The sequence below is a fragment of the Ciona robusta genome, chromosome 9, assembly GCF_009617815.1.
Source record: "Ciona robusta chromosome 9, ASM961781v2".
Lineage (NCBI taxonomy): Eukaryota > Metazoa > Chordata > Ascidiacea > Phlebobranchia > Cionidae > Ciona > Ciona robusta.
The window spans coordinates 2,274,897-2,298,391 of record NC_143243.1 but is presented as its reverse complement, the minus strand read 5'-3'; the positions used below and the strand labels follow the sequence as shown (position 1 = coordinate 2,298,391).

The 23,495-nt window shown below is 34.4% G+C and overlaps 4 protein-coding genes across 4 annotated transcripts; 2 read left to right on the top strand and 2 right to left on the bottom strand.

Moving 5' to 3' along the window:
* The first annotated feature begins 883 nt into the window (after nucleotides 1-883).
* On the top strand, nucleotides 884-4,982 carry LOC149730763 (uncharacterized). The gene is made up of 4 exons (XM_089884063.1): nucleotides 884-2,435; nucleotides 3,012-3,393; nucleotides 3,953-4,133; nucleotides 4,418-4,982. The coding sequence occupies exons 1-4, from the start codon at nucleotides 2,095-2,097 to the stop codon at nucleotides 4,687-4,689; spliced, it is 1,176 nt and encodes a 391-aa protein (XP_089740189.1). The 5' UTR covers nucleotides 884-2,094; the 3' UTR covers nucleotides 4,690-4,982.
* A 759-nt stretch (nucleotides 4,983-5,741) lies between these two features.
* Nucleotides 5,742-7,169, top strand: LOC149730762 (uncharacterized). The gene is made up of 3 exons (XM_089884109.1): nucleotides 5,742-6,007; nucleotides 6,145-6,374; nucleotides 6,729-7,169. Exons 1-3 carry the CDS (start codon nucleotides 5,818-5,820, stop codon nucleotides 6,942-6,944), a joined length of 636 nt encoding a protein of 211 aa, XP_089740235.1. The 5' UTR covers nucleotides 5,742-5,817; the 3' UTR covers nucleotides 6,945-7,169.
* A 362-nt stretch (nucleotides 7,170-7,531) lies between these two features.
* LOC149730761 (glucan endo-1,3-beta-glucosidase-like) lies at nucleotides 7,532-11,249 on the bottom strand. The gene is made up of 8 exons (XM_089884067.1): nucleotides 10,617-11,249; nucleotides 10,166-10,328; nucleotides 9,790-9,918; nucleotides 9,251-9,455; nucleotides 9,002-9,077; nucleotides 8,668-8,810; nucleotides 8,282-8,398; nucleotides 7,532-7,793 (listed from the first exon to the last, which is right to left on the bottom strand). The coding sequence occupies exons 1-8, from the start codon at nucleotides 10,663-10,665 to the stop codon at nucleotides 7,578-7,580; spliced, it is 1,098 nt and encodes a 365-aa protein (XP_089740193.1). The 5' UTR covers nucleotides 10,666-11,249; the 3' UTR covers nucleotides 7,532-7,577.
* A 132-nt stretch (nucleotides 11,250-11,381) lies between these two features.
* LOC149730760 (golgin subfamily A member 1-like) lies at nucleotides 11,382-21,498 on the bottom strand. The gene is made up of 20 exons (XM_089883984.1): nucleotides 21,107-21,498; nucleotides 20,728-20,807; nucleotides 20,334-20,421; nucleotides 19,558-19,760; nucleotides 19,142-19,291; nucleotides 18,511-18,680; nucleotides 18,030-18,141; nucleotides 17,706-17,801; nucleotides 17,175-17,303; nucleotides 16,622-16,813; nucleotides 16,095-16,211; nucleotides 15,885-16,037; nucleotides 15,479-15,574; nucleotides 15,152-15,323; nucleotides 14,503-14,672; nucleotides 13,980-14,057; nucleotides 13,381-13,527; nucleotides 12,849-13,106; nucleotides 12,354-12,440; nucleotides 11,382-11,731 (listed from the first exon to the last, which is right to left on the bottom strand). Exons 1-20 carry the CDS (start codon nucleotides 21,207-21,209, stop codon nucleotides 11,645-11,647), a joined length of 2,688 nt encoding a protein of 895 aa, XP_089740110.1. The 5' UTR covers nucleotides 21,210-21,498; the 3' UTR covers nucleotides 11,382-11,644.
* Between the last annotated feature and the right edge of the window lie 1,997 nt (nucleotides 21,499-23,495).

Genomic DNA, 23,495 nt, shown 5'->3' with positions numbered 1-23,495 from the left:
GTTGTGACATGTAAGTTATGAACCAAAGTAACCAGCAGCACACGGCAGTTAATACGATCATGGTTTGAAAAACTAACTACGATCGTTTAAAGTCGTGAACAACTACTTTTATTTTATTTTTAACGCTTTTGAAATCGAAATTCTTTTGACTTCTTTGTCAACCCTACGCTTTATACTGACCTTGGAACATCTTAACGAGTTCTTCCCCATCTGACGGTGATAATAAAAGCCAGATTCATGTTCTTTTCTTTTAAACAAATCGTGGCATAAAACTTTTTGTGGTCTCCCCGCCGTGTGGATGTATATAGTTTCATTTTCAAACAAGCATGGACAAGCCTATTTGCTACGAACTGTGTTTTCCGACGCCTAGTAAGGAATAGGTTCCTCATTTGAATTGTGTAGTAGGGCGGGGCAACAGAAATAAAAAAAATAGAACGAGCATCTCCAATGTCGGTAATGAAAGAAGCCGATGATATGTTTTTCAACAGTTATGTGACCGCAAGGTGATCCCGTTTTACTGTTTATAGTCAATGGAATACAGAGCGTTTTGTGTATAGGTAATATTTTTTTTGACTATTTCAAAGAAAAATAACCTTTTCCCAATATATATAAATGAATGAATGTAATTTATTTATTCTCGCATGACGGAAAATCAACAGTCGTGGATTTGCATTCGTTTCTTGTTTCTTTACTCAATAAATAAAAACGTTTATTTTGTCCAATGTCTTGTGTCCCGTGTTAAATATGTTGCAGTATGTCTCTTAACTGGAAAATCCACGTATATAGCCTACCGATTGCGTGTTGGGAGGTGTTAATTCAATTTTGAGACGGTCAGTTCAGGTTGCAGTTTCTTTTGGTTGTGTCAGTTAAATTTTTAAACTGTAGCGGTTGATTGTGCTCTGGCACAGATTTAATGGTATAAAGATAGCTAAATCTAATACTAATGCAGAATGTTTGAATATTAAGCAACACTATATAGCGAAAACAAAAGTAGGACGGGAATTGAATGCAGTTTTGCTGCGTACGTAACATCCACTTTCCCGTCATTCCAATCGTAATAAAAAAAAACAATTATCCAGTTTTGTGTATGCCAGGCGAGGCAATTGCCACCTGCCAATGACGCGTTTTATTGTTTTGCTACACGTGTTTTTCGTTATATAAACCTTGCACTTTCCTGTACTGCGAGGCAGTACGGGGCTTGCAATACCCTGCCGTCTCGCTTTGTCTCTAAGCACGATGTTGCACTTTCACCGCGTAATAAACTGAGCTGTGTCTTACAGTATCATACATCGATGGCTATGCGTTGTGGAGTCGGATAGCGTGTGCGTCGGGGCAGGATGGAACAGCGTCGTCGCGAGGCTGCGGAACGTGAACTCGCGAACTACAGCTTTAACATTAGCCGCCCTCCACATAACCAAATTAGCTTTTAAAATTTGCCATCAATAAACCGTTAGTTTTGTTTGTTATGTGGTTAAACTGCATTTCTAATGTATTTAGCTTACACAGTTGAAAAAACTAGCACTGTTCTCCTCTATTTACTCCCATTCATTACGACGCCCGCTCCCAATACCCCGCTGAGCTATTGAAAGTTAAAAGGATACGAAAGTTATAACGCGGGTGTCGTTATCAGTTGCGGTTTCATAACTCAGCGACCGGTAGTAACTTTTCCCTCAGTTTAACAGTCAGTTTTGTTTTAGGCATACATTTAAATTAGAGTACCAGGTTTTACGCGTTAAGTTTATAGTGTCATAATGTTTATGTGTTTACTACAATTCCATTTAACAGATTGAATGTTTACGATGGCAGACTTGTATATATTAAAAAATGTGATGCTTGCTTGTCGCATGTAATTTAACCTAAATTTAAAAATCTGTTTGTTTTGGTGATGTACGATTAACGGTACGGCTATGTTTTTAATATCTTTCCGCCTGAAGTATAGATTTAGTTACTGCGCATGATTTTATTCGAAAAATCAGTCATGCGTGAATCGAAAAGGGCGGGAAATTAATGGCGCGCTTTAAGTTTAAACTAAAATATTTTACTTGAACAACAGTTTCGTTTTAAATAGAGGAAGGTGTTTTATATTGCTTCGTTATGTCATACGCTGACAAAAAGTCCCCCAGAACTTATTATAAAACCTATGACGAACTACCTCAACCTCAACAATGGCGGAGACGAACATTAAAACAAAACGCTGCAGCACTGAAAGATATGGAAAATAAGCAGAAAATACAAACCAGCACAAAACAAAACTTACAGAACATAATCGTCGACCCTTCAAAGAAGGTTTTAGTTGCAAGCAACAATTCCTGTGTGAAAAGAGAATACACACCGAATGAAGCAACAATTTCAGAATCTCAAACTGAACTTCTGCCAGGACTTGAACGAGAAGATTCTGTACATCTGTTATCACCAGAATATAATATACGTATTAGGTTTGTAACTTTTTTTATAACACATAAACTTGAATTATATAGTACTGTGAGGGGTAAGACGGGATACTTTGAGCACCTAATTCCCCTATGTTCTTATCGTGTTTTGAAAAATCAACGACGATCTTTTAGAGTTGCGGGTCTACGGTTATATAGTAGAATAGGGAGATGGAACATCTTTTTCTTCTATTTTCCCGTCTCATTTGATAGTAAACAAAGAATATTCAAGAATTAGTAAACCATATCCTCACGACTTCCATTGGCCCTTGTTAATTAATAAAATACAATGAGGATATTTGGATAATATGTGCTAAAGGTGTCCCATTTTACCCCACAGAACTATATATAGTCGTGTGACGTGTGTGGTGGTAGTACAGGAGCTCCTAAATCCCATATATTCCGATCGTGTTTTAAACAATTAACAACGCTTTTTAGAGTTGCAGGTTTAACCAAATATTTTTGTTTACCGAGAAACTAGACGAGTAAAATAGAATAAAAACATGTCCCATCTTACCCAACTCTACTATATGTTTCCCCTGCAAATGTAGTGTATATTATTAAATCCATATTTTTATGTAGATCTGTTGAATCGCAAAACGAATTAATGAGTACATTAGGAGTTCCATCGAAGAGAAAAAAGATACGCAACATAATGTCTACCCCTGGAGAATCTAGCTATGCTAATGAAAATGTTTCAAGAAGAAACGTAAAGCTATTCAAAAATATTGCTAATATTAAAAGGAATGTGGCCAGAAATACTAAGGATCTCGCTCACCTTAGAGCAAATGTCGGAAAGCTTCTAGCTGGTCAGACCAAGCACACCCACGATCTTGCTCAAATACAACGCTTGTTGGGCCAGCTGATACAGGAAACCAGGGCTGCAGTGAAAGCCAAAGTTCCCACACAGTTTGTACCGGTTGAAACGGACATAGAGCTCAACAATATGATAAAGAATTTTAAGGTTGGTTTATTATGACAATTAAAATCTTGTTTTTTAAAGTTATTTTTGTTTATACTTCTATGGGGTTAGATGGAACACCTTTACCACATAATATCCAAATATTCTGATCGTGTTTTTAACAATAGACAACTGTCTATGGGAGTCATGCGAATACGTTTTTTTAACTTTTTATTTGTTCTTTGTTTACTATCAAATGAGGGAGAAAATAAAATGAAATTAAGTTCCATCTTCCCTCAATCTACTATATATGTTAAGCATGTACTCGGCGTCACGGCAGAGTGGTTAGCGAGTTACGGATTCAAGGCTTTATGGGCGTATGTGTCTTTTGGCACTACACTTCACGGCAATAGTTCCAACCCAGTGGTCACTTGTTGGTTCCTAAAATTCATACATTAAAATAAAAAGTAACGAGGATAAAAAAAGCCTACAACGTTACATACATGGTAACTCGTAAGCAGGCACCTGATGTATGAAACAGAACACCCGTTTTATAACCCCTGTTCGTTGCCCGCAACGCGAGGGTAAAAACAATTTCATATCATTCATGTCGTTTTTACAGAGCTTCGAACAAGTGGCTGGTCAAGTTAATAGAAACTCACTAAGAGGAACTATCCGCGCTTTCATCAGACTATTTATGAAGAAAACGCTTGCTCAACAATATTCCTGGTCAGGATTGGGCACAAGACGCAAAGCAATAAAGAAAAGCTTCAAAGATCACCGTCTGTGTACCATTTTACTAGGTATAATATTTTTTGTCGATTTATAGTTTACCGAATTGATAGCATGTAATTTATGCAACAACGTTCAATTTTTATTTAATTTTGCTATAGTATTTTGGGGTAAGATTTAGCACTTATAACGCCCATATTTTCTAATCGTGGTTTAAACAATTAACAACGCTCTTTTATAGTCGCGATGCTATAATTATATAATTATGTAAATATTCCTTGTATACTACTAAGTGGAAGAAGGAAATGAAATGAAAACGTGTCCCATCTTACCCCATCACATTTTTTCTTTATAGGTGTACTCCCATTCACTGACCACAAATGCACTAATGCATCGGTCATTGGACAAGAAATTACACGTGTTCTACAAGGTGTGGTAGACTGGGAAGGCGGTCGAGATGCACGAAGATCAATGAAAGAAAACAGACCAATGTTAACCTGCAACATGCATTCAGACAAGTCAGTTAACACGGAACCAATGTTTATATGCCTATCATCGGATTCTACAGGTTCATCATCAGAATCTACAGGTTCATCATCAGAATCTACAGGTTCCGACAGTGAATAACTGATACTGAACAATTGATTTAATTGTAACATACTCGTTTGTTTGTGTTATAGTAAGGTGGGGTAAGAAAGGATACGGTTAATAGCTAAAGTCTATACTTCCTGGTCGTGTTTTAACAACTAATAATGGTATTTTAGAGTCACAAGGCTGCGATTAAATAATTCTGTAAATACTTTTTGTTTACTATCTATGGGCCAAAAAAACAAAAGCATCACCCATCTTACCCCACCCTACTATATATTTCTTTCTGTATATACTTCGGGCGTGCATGAATAAAAGACATTGTAAGTTTATCCTGGTATATATATATTGTCGAAATATGTTAAGTTACCTACCGATAGCTCCCTATGCGAAATTAAAGTTATCACCGAAGCGTAACGCAGCGATTGATCGTTTAAAAATGGGTACCTGCGTACCAAACTGTTTTTTTTTAAATAGTCTTTGTTACTTAATACATATAGGAATTTGTATTTTAATTATCGTTTTTATTTGACAGACAGTTGAAGCGGTGGTTCATTGTCTATAATAAAATGTACAATACACGAGGCGCTACCGTGTACCAGCGGGTACGATGGCCCGATTATACTAGCACGGTAGTTAGGAAGTGGTGCATCAAGTTAACGGAAATTTTGAGGGGTAACTTTTACATGAACCGAGTTCCGTACAACTATTACGCACAACGATACGTGTTACCAAGAAACTATATAGGTTGAAAACAGTTTTAGTGTCATTTTGCTTTGTATGTACTCAATAGAACTGTGCTTCAAACAAAATCCATCTAACTAATAGTGTATAAACGAGATATATATTTTGTGAGTATCTAGCATTATCAGTCTGTTATTTAAATAGGCTTAATCGCTATAAGTTGTTTTTATTAACTCAACTATAAAATGACGTAGATTACTGGAGGGATTGCTTCGGTTATTATCAGTCATTATGAAGTGCCTTCGGTTTCTCTTGCTTGTACAAGTAATGAGCATAGTAGAATTGAGTAAGTAGTTTACTTTCAAGTTGTAAGTCTGCATTTATTAAACAAAACTATTAACAGGTCAACCGCTAATCAACAAGGGGAGTTATAAACTATCTTCGTTTTCCACGAAATCTAAAATAAAGGCAGAGATAGGCTTCATGATGTGCTTGCTAAGAGTACCCAATCACCTTCAGGCAACAGCAAGACCGAGCAACCCATCTTTGCCCCACAAGTTTAACGTGACCATTCTTGAAGTTGAGAGAGGAAGCTGTATAGTTGAATTAGAGCGAGTTGATCAAGCTACAGGATGGGAAATGATGATAATTGTAGATTGGTCCTCGTATATAGGTACAAAAACAAAACTATTGCATAGTTACCAATGAATCTAATTGATCGTAGTATTCATTCGAAAAAATAGTATATATCATTTAAATTACCTTTCTTTGGTTTTATGAAAATAAAATTGACAATTCCTTTGTTTACAGGTAAGGGAATGGTTTATCAGAATCTGATCCTTTGGTTCCCTGATGCCGCAGATAAAAGAGGCATGAACGTCAACAAGGCATTAAAATATTGTACTGACAATGGCGGCCGATTGGTAGATATTGTGGATAAAGAGATGTACGACGTGGTTTATAACTACTGTCGACAAACCATCGTATTCGGATCACTTACTTGGGCTCGTATTTGGCTCGGTTCAAGTTACAACTCTACGGTAAGCCTGTAAAGGCTATAATACACATTTCACTCTCTATATTTATGATGTTTACCTCAGCCAAATAAATGTTTGAACTTAATAGTAGGTATTCACACTATATTCATTGCATCATAAAAGCGATTGTTTGACCTGGTAATTAACCGCGATACAATAACCATAGTGCGTCATAATAGCACTTTAACCTATAGGTGTAGGAAGTTGAAAACAAGTATGTACCCAAAATGTTGCGAGTTCTGTCATAACTATTCAATTACCCACCTATTCTTTACGGTTTATTTAATAATGTATTGTAAATCTATACCCCCTTGAAGTTAGTTCCCTAAGTTGGGAAGTTCTGTTACTTATCCACAGACTGACACTGTGACGCAGAGCAGCGGGAAACCTGGTTATCATGGAGGCTGGTTTTCTGGTTTTCCGTATAGATCCAGTAAATACGATACGCTCACTGGATTGTTGCTTCCCATCCGATCACCAAGTTCAACCTACACCGCCTATGCTGGGATACATGGTTATACCCCGACAATGGACATTATCGTTCAACAGTTGTGTTCGACTAACCTCATGTAACTTAGTTAGCATAGTTGGCTGGTGAATGAATTTATACCTATAAATTAATAAATGTAACATACCTATATTCTTGGTTTGAATTTGTTTAAATTTAACGTTCGTATTTATCGGTAAGTATTTACAACTTAAATAAATAAGCTTTTGTCTGGTTCATAATAAGCATAATGTATTCTAAACATTTTGATTTCTTACTATAGTCATGATGTCTATTATAAAAGAATGTTCAATAACCGAGTACAATAAGTAAAACTGTATAGTCCGTAACAACGGTAACTACGTGGGGTAAAATGGGACACCTTTAGCACATATTATCCACATATCCTGAAATTGTTTTATATAATTAACAACGGTCTATATGGGAGCAGCGAGAACACGTATTTCTAATTCTTTGAATATTCTTTGTTTATAATATCAAATGGGACGAGATAAAATGGTGTCTCATCTTACCCACCCTGATATATTATAGACTGTATTTCTGACAAAGTCGTTTACCCAGTTTTGATGTAGGCCTATATTGCAAAACTTATGATAAATTGCTTCACTCGAATTATATTTTATTGCGAGTTTTTGTATTGCAAATTTATCATATAATTGGATTACATTGGTTTAAGCTTGTATGATTTAATTAAGCACTTAGTGATCGTATCCATCTGTACATTCAAGTGGTTGTAGGTTGTTATCTAGGTAACATACACCACCGAAATCGCATGAAGATGCGGTTGGTAGCTGGTTATAGTAAGACTGGAAAACAGCTTGAGCAGCAGATCGAAGTCTTGCATCGTTGCATGAATATGGTGATTGTGAACAACAACCAAGAACGTCAGAACCAGCAGAACATTCAGAAGATACCTTTAAATAGATAGTTATATTAAATGAAGGTGAATGAATGTGAATGAATGTGAATGAATGTGAATGAATGTGAATGAATGTGAATGAATGTGAATGAATGTGAATGAATGTGAATGAATGTGAATGAATGTGAATGAATGTGAATGAATGTATGAATGGGCTAAATTATTGCTACTTTTTTGTTCTCACGTTGCGGGAAAACGACAGGTTTTATAACACAGGTTTTTGTTTCAGAAGTTGTGTAATGTTTTATTAACCGAATAAAGAATGATTTTCGAGATTTCTTATGAACCAGAGTCTAGACTACAGATGATGCCTGTGCTGTGTATCAATAGGTCACTATATAAAATTAAACCTTTATTTGGTAACATAAAGTAATCTTATATTAAATAGTGCTCTAATATTTTTTACTACGTTTGTTTCTTTTTTTGTGAAGTATACTGTACTAGGTCTAGGTATAATTATATTTTGTGCGTAACCAAACCTACATCAGCATAGTTTTGACTGTAACATGCCCATTCCATGGATCCACAAATAGAAGAAGCATCAGCGGAATCTTTGATGAGACAGTCGCCAGAGTTTACGCTTATACCAGTTGGTACGTCCTAAAACCAATAGATAAGTTAACTTTTATTATAGACATATTTCTTATTGATACTTTCGTAAATTTGTAACAATAAAAAGGTAACATATATGGCCGTGGGGGTAAGATGGAATACCAGTATCCCCTAAATTCCATATTTCCTAATCGTGTTTTGTTAAATTAATAACCCCCTTTTTATATTTTTTTGTTTATTATACCAAATGGGACGAGCAAAGAGAATAAAAAAGGTGTCTCATTTCACCCCACCCTATTATATACTTGGCAATATACCTCGACAGAATAAACTCTGACGTAATCCACCCACATCTCAGCATCAGGATAATTCCACACGGTGCTTGGTTTTGGATTATCCAAGTAGTCGCCTCCAACAGCCACGTTTAAGATCATGTAGAAGTATTGATCAAATGGTTGGCCTGCGAATAACAGCTCATTTTATAACGATCTTCCATTAAAGAAATAAATTTAAACTGAATATAGTAGTTTAGATACGAGGGGCATGTTTTAGGTAAAATAATTAGAATGCAGGTGTTAGATGAAAAGTTCTAAAATATAAAATGCAGTGTAATTAATTTTGTTTAGGTAGAATATGTAATTTTCAACATACCAGGTGCGTTGTACATCCAACTTATAACACGATCAAGGCTCTGGCTGTAGTATGGTTTTCCATCCAAACTGTAAACCTAAAATTACAAAATGTTATAATAATCTAAAAAGAATAGTCGCATGGTGTGTGTATTTTTTTAGGTTATACGCAAGCGTGTTTTGTATGTCGGTCATATTTTAATGCAATTTTCGTACCATGTTGGACATATATGTGTGTATTTGCTTAATTTAACCCAGAAATCTTGCATACCAACTCAGTTGGGGTCCAGTCCAAAGTATAAACATGATATTGATCGATGGAGCATTGTAATTGCATGTCGCCGCTTGATTCCCAGTAATGATTATCACAACATATACCGTAGTGGATGGTACTACCGAACTGATGAAGATCTTGTCCTCTCGCTTCCATAATGTCGATCTCGCCACTTTCGGGCCAACCACCGTACACACTGTCTCTGGAACACAAAATTCTCGATTTCTAGTTTTATAGTTATAGTAGGGTGGGGTAATATGGGAAATTTTATTATATAACAGTAGCTCCACGACTCTATAGAAGGGTGTTGTTAATTGTTAAATACGATATTGAAGTAGGCGTTTCAGGTGCTAAAAGTATCTCTTACCCCACAGTATGTATCACAGTAGGGTGGTGGAAAACGAGACACCTTAAAAAAATCGGTAAACGCATGGATAAAGAAAGTTACATTCATTCTTTCACGCTATAATTGGCCGTTCAAGCAACGCCGGTAGCAATCTTTGTATTTATCGCACAAATAAATAACGTTTACTAACCTTGGCATCATCCAAATAGCCGGCCACAACCCGTATCCATTTGGAGATTTAGCTCTTACTTCAACTCGTCCATATTTCCACGCAAAGTTGCTATGCATTCTTCCAGAGGTATATTGTTTACCACCATAACTGGGATAAAAAGTGGATCATATAAACAAGATTTAGGTGTATGAAGACGAAAATTACCCCTTGGGACGAGTAATGCAAATAAGCATTCTTAACAGGTTTACAAAAATGTTCATAAGTTAACTTATAGTAGGTAAAAATTCTCACAATTGGTTTTATTCGAAAGAATAATGAATTATCTACCAATAAAACTTTTAAAAAAGGCATCATAGCATTTAAAAATTTCTAATATTTACATTTTGGGACCTACTTTTCCTTGAGTGGTGATATGACCAAGTGTCCATCTTCAACTCGAATATTATCTGTTCTATCAGTATAATACTGAAGCTCGTTATTGTGGGGGTTAGATACAACTTCGATGAACCATTTAGAAGAATCGAAATAATCGAAATTGTCTTCGTAAATTAGAGCACCTGAAAAGAGGGTTAACAAGTATGTAAACATATAGTACTGTGGGGTAAGAGATGCCATTAGCACCTAGTTTCCTTATTTCCTGGGCTTGTTTTGAACAGTTAACAACGGTATTTCAGAGCCGTGGGGCTATGGTTATATATATATCTACTACTTAAAGAAATCATAAAAGAGAATAAAGATGTCCCAGTTTACCCCACTTTACTACATAACTAAGTCGTTTTATATACCGGGTAAAAGTCATCGCCTTAATTTCCAAGCCACCCTTAACACCACATCAGGTTACTTACCAGCGGCGTAAGACGCAAGCGCAAGAAACAAAACTAACTGGGAAGTCATCGTCAACGAAGTCGCTGACTGTAATGAAAAACATTTTACCAATAGGGTTTATATACACGGTGTTATCAGGTAAGTTGCTTTTCTTGTGTACTGGAGACATAACAACTTTCCTAGCTGTATAAGACAATTAGGAAATACCACACGTAAATAATGTAATGTTATTTTTATTACAGAAAAACAACTGCTGTCGTGGTGGGAAACAACAGATGCTAAACTACCAATGGGTTAAACACGCGGTCTACGCGTTACGACGTCGCCTTTATAACAAAGGGAACAGTGGATTATAAGTCGGGCTTCGTACTGCATACCATTATGAAATTAATGTTTTCAAAATTAGGTTTAAATTTTGGCTGAAAACATGGTTATTGTACTTGAAGGTGGGTACGGTTGGGATACAATATCCCATATTTCCTAAAGTGTTTTTTAACAAGTACCAATCCTCTTTTAGAGTAGTCAGCTGTGGTTGTTTAATTCTGTGAACTTTCCTTGTTTACTACCAAACGGGTCAACAAAAGAAAATGAAAACGTAGACCATCTTAGGTTCTTAACCCAAATACCATAGTAGGGTAAGGAAAGATGGGACACATTTTAATTCTAGGTTGTCAATTGTTTAAAACACGATCAGGATATTATGCGCTAAACGCGTTCCATCTTACCCCACAGTACTAATTTTGGGTGGGGTAAAATAAACTTTTTCAATATAAATGAAACATAACTTGGCAATTTAATTGAATTTATTGCACATTTAACACTGGCAATAATGTTAACATAAGATATCCATTACCAAACCATTAGCACTAAATAAATAAGTGGCCACCACCAATATATAACTCTTGTTAACACATCTATGTTAAAAGTGCAAGCAAGAAGCGCTGAAAGAAGAACAGTGTTTGTCCTATTAAGAACTAGAAGAGATAGATTTATAAACAAAGTATCAAAATTTGATAAAAGTTGCAAAATGAGTGAGTTGGGCGTCGTATTATCTACGGTGGTGTCTCGAGTTCTTGCCACGTAACGAAGGTTTTAAAATGTTCTTCGCGTTTGGTCGAGCAGCAAACCATGACGTCTGTTGTAAATTTTATATTAATTTATCAAACCAAATAAAAAATTCTTAATAGTTAAAATAAAATTATTAAATTAAATACGATTTTCTCAGTATTAAATATTGTTTTCTTAATACTTTAACAACAAAAAATTAACAAATAGATCGGAAATGTTATTTAGTTGAGAAATAGGTACAACTATGAAGGGTACTTTGGGGGTGAGATGGATAGCGTTAGCACATGTTAACCCATATTTACTAATCTTTTTTTTAATATAGTGGGGTGGAAAAATATAGGTCACCTTTTCATTCTATTTTTTGTTCCATTTGTTGGTAAACAAAGAGCATTTACAGAATTATATAACTGTGTCTTTATGACTCCTTTAAACCGTTGTTAATTGTTTAAAACACGACCGGCACATTTAGATATTATGTGCTAAAGCCTAAAGGTATCCCATCTTCGCTATTTTAGATTTGTGAGGATACCAATAACTCATAACCCTGGCAGTCTGTAAAATAACTCTAATTCATTATTTGAATGTCATCTAAATGTACATTCAGTAGGCAACTAGTAACTACTTAAGTAATATATTTACACCACACCTTGTTATACTATATTTAGTTTCACATATGATTTATATATTACCCGATATTCCAAAACATCTTTAACAAGTTTTTCTTCTTCAGGAGTGAATCGTAAGATGGTTGAAATTGCTTTAATTAACGGTTGTGCCTGCAAAAAGTAAAATGTGAAATAGTAATGGGTGAAATGACACATACAAAATCACTTTAGTAGTTAAACAAATAACCATGAATACAGTGTTGATCAGCGTCACAAATTGTTCTTTTTTCATGTTGTTATTAGCCATTTTACATCACACCTGTTGTGGGGAAACTTTAGTGTCTCGATTTTTTATATTTGTGACAAAACCAAAGTTTATATTTGTAATACCTAGGAAAAATTGGTAAAAATTGTGTCGCAATTTCAAAAAAGTGACAGTAACTTGAAATTTATTATTGTTAGGATGTTTTGAACTTTTAAATTAGACACTATATAATAAAAACTTGTAAAAGCACTATAAAGAAATTTAAGCAACAATTAGCAAAATTTTAGCATGTGACCCTCATGTTTGCACATTACCTCTGATTGTCCACATGAAAGAAATCGGAGCACGACGTGTTTAAGATATTTGCTGACGACATCTTTTTGATCTTCACTTAATGAAGGATCATCTAATGATACTTTACCAGCGAGGAAAGATGGGAGAGGATCAGCTTCTGGTTCTAATGTAATCCCATTATGTTGGTTCGAGTTATGGTTATGTGAGGCAGATATTCCGTCTCTTGGCCGCGAAGACGAACGTTTTCGAGGGTGGCTTGCTTCTCCTTGCTGTTTGCTCTGGGTAAATAATCTTGTATAACTGGGAAGACAAATAAGTTGCATACATGTTGGCTACAGACCACAATTACGACTAGGCTACACCACAGCTACCAAGGAACTTTTAAAAAATCAGGGTTTTTAGGAGTCTATACCTCTCACCAATCAAAAGATAATTTTACACAATTAATCTTTGCTAAGATTAATTTTTTCCCTGGTTAAAAACAGAAATATAAGGTAACACTGCTTATATACATGTTCATATTGAACAATATAATTGTATAGCAATACTCACCAATTCCTTTTGTAAAGTTTTTTTCACATCATTGAGTCGTTGTTGTGTCAGTTTAAGTTGCCTTTCACGCTCTGTGAGTCTTTCCTGCAACCTTGCGTGGTCGGCTCGAAGTAAATCAACTTCTTCACCACCCTCTACTTGGTTGTTCTGAAATACAAATTATTATATGGTTTGCACGTTTGCTTCTAGCCAAGTAGGTTACGATTTAGTGCTGGGTGCTACTAGCATTGTGGGAACATGCATTCTTATGCAAGACAGTTAAGGCAAGTGCTTTAACCTAGTGGCCTAGTGGGTTATCAAAATTGTCAGATACACATTCCAAACAAATGATAAACTATTCACCCATAAAATTACAATAGTGGTAACTTGTAAACAAAGCAGTAGTATTCAAATTTATAAATTTGCCACTTGCCCCACTACTTATTTGTTAAGGTTTGTGATTAAGTAAATCAGCAAAATCAGGGTCTACTGTACTAAAGTACTGGTAAGTTATCTTGAAAAAATAATGATTTCAACCATTTCCAATTTTTCTTATATATATAAATACCATACAAAGTACCTCCTTTTCACTGTAGTTTTGTAATGAGACCTTTGATTACCTTTAAATAAGCGATTTCTTCTTTACATTCCAACAACTCTACAGACCTTGCTTCCATCGTGTGTTTCAAACCATCAGCCTTCAATAAGAACGTTTATATAACTACGCATACCAGCGAAAAATCATAATTTGTATACAGATAGAGTCATACAAACTTTTAAATTTGACTCAGCTAGTTTGTTTAGACACTTAACACCATAGTAAAACATTTTTAAGCAGGGTGATAAAACACATAATGTCACCCCTATTCTAAAAAGTAGGGTTTCACTTCACCCCACACCCCTAACATTACAGCCAGAATATGAAAACTTGTGTTTGTTATACAGTAGGGGGGAGATGGGAAACCTTTAGCACCTAACTTCTAAATATCCTGACCATGTTTTAAACAATTAACATTAGTCTATGAGAGTTATAAGGATACGGTTTTATAATCCTTTGAATTTTTTTTGTTTACCACCAACTGGGATAAGAAAATAGTTTAAAAAGGTGTCCCATCTTACCCCACCCTACTCTATAATATTGACCTGATTATTAAGTTGAAGTATCTCCTCATCTTTTGCATCCAATAAACTTTGTGACTGTGTTAATTGTTCCTCAATCTCATTAAGTTGATCCGATGTTCTCTGTACCTCCGATGATGAAGATTCATTTTCTTTCCTCACCTGATTGAGCTTATCGTTCAATGCGGCCACCTCTATTGAAATATTATATAAAAATAAGAATAATTCTCAATAAATATTCTGTTACTTCTGCTACCAGGCACAATAAAAATAATCTTTTAACGACTTATCGGGTATAAAAAACATGGTGTATTTGCTACTTTTTGTCTGCCATTTGGCAAGACTTCATCAAGGAATATATTTCTATAACTGCTCGGTGTTCGGTGCCATGTCCATGACACAGTGGTTAGTTAAGGTCATTGTCTTTAGCATGCTGCTACCATTGTGGGCATATGAGCCCTTGAGTAAGACACTTAATGACATTTGCTTCAACCCAGTTGTTACATATATCTATATGTTGTCTGATTTGTCAGCTACACATAAAATAGGTAATCCCCCATGTATTTAAATAAATTTTGGGTAGATATATTTATTGATAATAAAGTGGTACATGTGGGAAATTTAAGTTAGTGATATCTTAATTAATGTATATACTGTTTCCATGTCTACATACCTCCTTGCAGAGTTGTAACATGCTGTTGAGATATTTCAAGTTGTTGACACGTTTCTTTCACCAAATTTAAGTTTTCTTCCAATTTCTCTTTCACATCATCGCGACTCTTACGTAAATCCTCCATAGATTTGAGCATTTCACTATTTAGCCGTTCCTTGCTTTGTATTTCATTCTAAACAAGATTAAATTACAAAATATGAAGTTTCAGCACCTGTTGGGATGTATATATTGCTAAAGTTTATAAAATGTAAAATAAGCACCAATAATTATTGTTTATTGGCCATTTATTTAAAGATGCAACAGCTTTTTATTACATGATCATCTCACCACTTTGGTCACAATATCTTGTTGTAGAGTTGACACCTGCTCATCAAGTTGATTGACACGCGTCATAAACTCTTGCTGCTTTAACTCACATTGTGACTAAAATAAATAAAAAGTTAAAAACTTTAAACAGTTGCTGTCGGACTTAATGTAAGTCCAATAAACAGGGAACCTAAAATAAATCAGACAAATTATACTAAAAATTACAGGAATGTTAATTATGCACGTTTAAACGTGGAGACGAAGCGATGTTAATAATATTTTACAAGCTGGTATAAAAACGTAGTGTATTTCTGTCTTTCGTCTGCCATCTGGCAAGACTTCATTAATATTTATTAGTGTTGCCAAACGCCAAAAGTTTTAGATAACCAACGCAAAAACGATAATACTAAATAAATCTATCTTTTACCTTCATCTGATCTCTATTATCGTTCGCTTGATCTCGTTCTTCAATTCTCTTCGTAATCTCCATCCTTAGTTTCCTCTCGACCTCATTTGCCCCGTCGATCACCCCCGATTCTCGCTGTTTCATCTTCGAGATTTTCATCTCGTGCATCGTTTCCTGGAGGTGAAGGTTAATTACTTCAAGTTCAAGTTAAAATAGAAATGACATTTCTACCATTTCAATCAGCTTTGCTTCCAGTTCAGATATTTGCAACAAGATGGAATTGTTGTGCGTGGTCAGATCATCATTATGAACTTTGCAAGTGTTCAGTTCTTCACTGAGTGCAGCAACCTGAAAAATATTTGGGTTGTGAATTTTGACTACAGGCGAACATTACTAAAATTATTGACTTCAGACAATTTTTTGATACACTTTGTTTACCAAGTGTCTGCCATACGGCTGTAAGGGTTTCACATACAGTGAAACAAGATTGTGTTTCTAACTAATCGCTTCCCCCCTGTTTGAACAGGTTTGTTCGAGCATTTTAAACATTTCCGCAAGCATTTGATCTTAAAACTTGTTAAGTTACAAACACACCGGTTGATTAAACCTACAAACATGCATCCCACCTTTTTGTTTAAGAAAGCTTGTTCAATAATATCTTATTATAAACAGAAACTAGTTTTAAATGAACCACATTAGTTGGAAAACCACTGGACTAAAGATTTCAGATGTTTCAAAACCAACATAATCATTCAAACCTGTTCCTTCATCTGTGATTTTAAACTTTCAATTTCTTCATCTTTTTGAGCAATTTCTTCCCGATCTTCAGATATTTTGGCATTTAAATTTGAAACTTGTTTCTCCAATAAGTTAATCTTATCGGACCATGTCGATTTAATATTCAACAATTGTTGACGGGATTCTTCCAACTTGTTTTCAAGCGACAAACGCTTAATAAAACAAAAAAAAAAACAGGTTAGTTAAACGTAACATGTCACAAAAGGTGCAGAAATTAAAAAAGTCTTACAAGATTATATTCAAACAAAATTACAACAAAAGTAATGATATGATTTCAAAATAGTTATACATTCAAATTCATTTAAACAAGTAGATTTTCCAATAATAAAAAAGGAATTTAAAATCCCTTTGTTAGTGTAACTGTAACACCTGGCAGACCACAGCAACAAACTTCCACAACAAAAGTTAATCCATTTGAGCCAGATTTGGCTTAAATGCGATACTTTGCTCAATACCATGTTCTAGGACTATTAATGGCCACAGAAAACAAATAAAATAGTAAACTAAACTTACATCTGCCATAACAGCTTGTAATCTTTCATCCTGTGGTAGTTTATCCGTATGTGATCGTAATTCCAAGGTCTTTAACTTTTCTTGTAGATGGGAAATTAAACTTTCACTCTCGGCATTTTCACTTTTTGTCTGTTACACACACATTGGTTAATAAAAAGATAAAAAATATTTTAAATATTGGCACACAAAACAACTACAACACAAGTTAAATTGATGAAGCAAATGTCTAAAAACTACAAAGTAAAGATGCAAGCTTAATACATTAGTAATTTTATCTAATTTATTAAACATTACAAAACTTGTGGACTGCCAATTTATCTAATGTGACATATTTCACAGCTATATGCAATACTCACTGTGGTTGTTAATGTAAAATGACTAATATTACGAGATTTTAATAGGGTAGCCTACTTTATGATTGCCATTACAAAAGTTTATAGCCCTAGAAAAGTTATATCTAAAAGTACTACTAAAAAGTTAATAACACTAATAATTTTATTAGTTAAATTCGCCGCCAAACTAAATACAAACCTTTGCCAGCATAACTTCATTGTTGTGTTTTAATCCTTCATATTTCTCTACCAAGCTACTGTACGTGTTTTCTAATGAAGATAAACTACTACGAGTCTATAACAGAAAGTTTCGGAATCAGTAACCTAGAAAGCTAAAACCAAGAGCGCCAAACATTTAGAACAGCAGGGTAAACAGTAAGGACTAGGTGCCTAATTTTTGAATAAAATTTAGCTGAAATTGTTGAATGTGTAAAAAAATGAATTTTAGGATTGTAATGTCCACCCCACCACCCCAGGTTTGGCGCCTATTGACTACAAACTACATTCTAACAAATCAACCCACTTTTTGTAGATCCAAAGCTAAACAAGAAAGTTTGTCTCGTAAGTTTGAATTCTCAGAGGTTAGACTCTTTATCGCTAGTTCATGTTTCACTTTGCAGTCGGACAAAATTTCTCTGAAAAATTGAAACATTTTACTATCTCATTGGAAGTTGCCATTTGGACAACCCATTAGTGACTACTGGCTTGGAGCAATAATGGTTATGTGTCACAGACAAAATGGTCAAAGTATTAAGCTTTAAACCTGGTAGGCTAAACTCAAGTAACATTTACATGGTAAGCTCCATCAAAAGTGTAGGTGTGATTACGTAATTAACGAAACATAAAACACTGTTCAAGTGAACCAATTCATACACAACTACTACAAACTAACTACACAAATCTGGACAAAAAGTGCAGATTATAATTAAAACATTACCAGCATTAAATGTTCATATAACATAAAAACATATGTTTTTAATCTGTTGCAAAAAAATTGATCTTACTTTTCAGTTGTTGTATGTTGTAATGTTGTTTCAATTAATTCCACTTTACTATTGGTTGCACATAGCATTGATTCAAGTTCATCATTTCTTTCTCTACATTGGATTAATTCAGCTAAGTTTCCATCATGGGATATTTGTAATTCCTTTACTTGCTTCTCACTGTTTAACAACTGTTGATAAAAGCAGTAAAAGTGTCATGATGGTTGTTTACCATATGGGTGGGAAACACCAAACACTAGCTGGGATAGAATATATTCTGCGTATTGATACAGAGTCACATTTTTAAACTTGGAGGAAAATCTCGAGTGATGTTAATAAAATGCAGTTAAGCTCATAGTTGTCAAAGATAGGCAACTTCATTGATTAATTTGGCAAATGCAGTACAGTTTGGTTCTACTTGTTTGTATAGACACTTAACAGCAAGGTATAAGTTATTGTATGCTAAAGCAGGGTGCTAAAATATGTCAAAAATGGGCGTGATATATTATAATAACTTCTCAGGCACCCATTACGTTACAGCTGTGTCGCATGTGTTTGTAGTTTTTTTAGGATGAGATTTTATCCATTAGAAATTATTATTTTATTTTTACAACAATTACACAACTTAGTCATTTCAGATTTAACTACCTACCATGTGTTTTAGTTTGGCAAGTTCTTGGTTTTGCAGGTCATGTAATTCTTCAGAATTATCACGTTTTTCATAAAATTCTGTTTTTTTCCGCTCAAAATCCTCTTTTTCTTTCTCCCATTTATCAATAGATTCTTTCATTTTTTCATTTTCCTAGAAAAACACAAATATTAGAAACGATGTTTAAACCAGTGTTTATGAACCAGTAACCACTATAATAAGAAATAAATTGTTCACACTTTTATTTTTATCTGTTTAAAACAAAAAAATTATATCTAAAAACATAAAAAATTACCAAACACAACAATAGTAAACTGTTTATTTTCTACTATTGTGGGATTCCAGCAGAATGAATGAAGTAATGTAAAATATTTTAAGTGTTTAAGTGTATTTTAAGCCTTGAATACGTAATGTCTTACCGTTTCCAATCGCTCAACATTAGTAGAAAGTCCTTTTTCTGTCTCTTCAAGTTTTAATATTATTCCTTCACTTCTTTTCTTATCTCTTGTATAAGTTTCATTCAATTCATTTAATTTTCTTAATGCATTATCTTGTTGCTTCTCAAGTGCAGAAGTTAATTTCTCACATTCTCGTGATCTTTCTTTTAATGTTTGTCCATATTCTGTAGTGTAGGTAAAGTAGTTTGTATTACTAAATGAGTAAAAGCTACTTATTTACCTGCAGGGGGCAACAACAGTCAAACCTCGTGTCCACTTACAAGTTACCACGTCTGTAACTTTGTGGATGATAGTTTTTTATATAATTTTTCTTTATGTATGACTGACAATTTATACAACCCACAAGGAACCACTGGGTTAGATTAACCATTTTATAGAAAATTGAAATCATAATTCACCACAGAAATACAATAAGCATACAAAAAACAATAGATATTTTTTTACTAAAATATTACTGTAAAACACGCCCTTAAAAAGAATAACTTTTGAAAATCAGAATGCAGGTGTTGTAAAAATGATAAATTAGAGAGTTGTTAAAAACTTGTGTTTAGCAAGACAAGAGTCCTTAGCCTAGAACACTAACAGGTCAAGGGCCCTGAACTTTTGTTAATTCCAGTAATAACACATTTCACTATAAATATTACAAGTTAACACTATAACAATTACTGTATGAATAAATGAGGAGTTAATAAAAAAGTTAAGAATTAAGCTGAACAAAATGCAGTGAAATAACAAACCTGCAAGTTTTACTTCAAGTCGTTTAACTTGTGTTGTTCGATGGATCAACATTGAACTTAGCTCTTCTTTACTAGAACTATCTGATGGCTGTATTAAATACAACAAGTATAAATTTATGACAAGGGTATTTTAACGCATGGTAAAACAGCCACTTAACAGTTAACATCAATCCCTTCAACTCAGTGGTCACTGATGGGTGGTCTAAATTGTTAGACTTAAAGAAAAAACAGTCACTCACAAAGTTACAAATATGGGAACTCATAACTGAGCACAAGGTGTATGAAACAGAACACCATGTTATGCTAATTGTTATGCTAATATAAACATTTTTCCACCTACACGATTAGTCTATTAAGAACAAAATTACATTCATTTTTTGTACAAATGACTTACCATTTCTACCTCTGACCCATTAAGTGAAGACAAACTATCAGTTCGTACAAGATTTGATGCTGCAAGACGCGATGCACTTGCTGTTTTAAAATCAAAATATTGTAAAAAAGTAGAAGTTTGTCAATATCGTACGTATCTAATGACGTTAGTTTCTCCAACAAATTATGTTTTTTCGACAAATACTAAAATTTTGTTGTTCAATATTAACAGTATTCCCTGTGGTTGATTTTTGAACACAAGCTTATTCAACCCCAACTTTGTACATAGTAACTAGTAACTACCATTCAAAAGCTTGTGCTATTGCCTATTTTTAACTTTGTGATATAATTAACAGTGAGTATTTAAATACAGTAGAACATTATTTAGACATAAAACATACATGATGCAGAACTCAGTCTGCGGTCATCTCTTCGTATTCCATCTTTCCCAGGAGAGTTACCCACTTCATCACTCTCCAATTTTTGTCGCAATTTTTTAAACATTTTTCACTTTTTAATAAATTTAGTTAATATGAAGTAAACTAATCTGTAAAACGCAAGTTGGTTTAAACAAAAATTAAAAGTGTTAACCATTATCCTTTTGGTACAAGTAAGGAAATCCTTAGTAACCAAATATGAAATATTGAAAGAACAAAACAATAGGCATAGATTAGAGTAGGAGTGGAAGAATTGGTGCAACAGCATGAATCTTAAGAATCCCCATTTAATTAATAACTTGGTAAATACTTTCAATGTGCATTGCTCATAATATACTGGCTATATATTCTATTATTTCTTATTCCATAATGTTGAACTAAACCATCCAGCTGGCCGATCACGATTTTCAATGTTTACAACACGACGGTTGTTAAAGTTTAAATCATCAACAATATCATCTTTGTATTTCAAAACAGTTTCTTCGGATAATTCCTCCCCGTTGTGGCGCAACACTTTACGAACCGCTTCAGTTTCAAACCGTGTCTGATCATAACATGTTCCGCAAAGATGCCATTTTTTATGGTAGCCACCGCAGTTGTCACATGGCACTACATTGTGCCATGATTTAACCAGAGGGTAATATTTTATTAAGGCATTCTTGCGTCTCATTCGTAGTTCCGCAGATCTTCTATGCTTTGGTACTCCCAATTTAATAGTTGTGATACAAATATTACGACTGTTAGACTGGATAGCATTGTTGGTAACATATTGTAGACACCTGGTAACAGGGCTTAAACACAATCTGGACATGCTGAAGGGAAACACAGCACAAACAAACAAGCTAGAAAATGAAACATATTTTTATTTTTCTATTCTATGTGGATGTGGGTAATTTACAAAAATCAAGGCATGGTATTTTAGTATTTATCCCACAGTTCCCCCATCATTTCGGTAATCCTTTAGCTGGTAACCACCTGTAATTTAGTTTCAAAATGTTCCTTAGGTCTCACTGATACTCACTGTCCCACTGTATAACTTTTTTTAAAAAAAACTCGGACGTTCGAGTCGAAAATTAACTTTGAAAATGCGCGAAAACATGCTGTGTCACCGTAATTCATCTGATTTGCGTAAGGTTGATGATTTATAATGTTACAATGGCGGTCTGTTACATCACAATAGTGGTATATTACATACGTTACAGGACGATATAGCCTGTTTTTTTCGCATTGTTTTAACGCAGGAATCAAACGTAACAACACGCATTCTATGACGTAATAATCCAACCTTGGTTAATTCATAACGGCTGGTGTGGAAAATAAGGTGATGCAGCAGGATTTACCCATTTTCAAAGTTATTTTTCGACACGAATGCCCGAGTTTTTTCCCAAAAAAATAGACAGCGGGTATCAGGGAGACGTAAGGAACATTTTGAGTCCAAAATTTTCACTGGTCACCAGCGGCAGTATTACCTAAGGAACATTTTGAGACCAAAATTTTAGGTGGCCACCAGCTAAAGGATTACCCATCATTTCAACCGGATGAGCTAGGTTACAGCATACAAGCACAAGCCCACCACATTCCACATATAGACCTCAATAAAGAATATTTATAACTAAACAGTTCGTATGTTTAATATAATGACAGTATGACAAAAAACAACGCAAAACCTTTTCATTCAAGATTTTTTTTTAACTTGTAGGACAGATAACACTAGTATTTAAAAAATAGCCTTTCGAAATTTTAAATAAACTTTCTTTCTACTATCTTGTTTTGTAAAATAAGACTACATGGACCAAACAACGTGAACATTTTGACGTGACACGAATAGACCAAAGATATTAAAATCAAAATAGCTTTTCATATACAGACAACACACGACAAACCAATGTTATTCTGGCAAAAAAATGTAAAAGACTGGTTAGACTGCCGACAACAATGTTGCCATTTTGAATTTTGTCCAACTATACTCATAGACAGCGTAACGCGTTGTTAAAAAATACGAAAACTGACAAATAATATCACATACTTATCTGCGTCAAGAAGCAATAAAAGTTATAGAATTAGAATTGGTTTGCACTTATGCGATGGCTTCTTATATGCCCGATTATGAGTTAACAGTTGGAAAAATTTTGAACAATTTATTAGTGAATATTTGGCTAAAGGAACAGCCGTTATGTGTATTGCACCATGGCCAATACTCCGAAAATGATACTTTTAAATCCCTTGTAGCTGGTTGCGTGGCGAGCTATCCAACCACGACTGCGATATATTACTATTAACTAATAATACACAGCAAAAACTGTAATTTACGTATGAAACGTGCTGCATAAACACTACGTGCACAATAACTTGA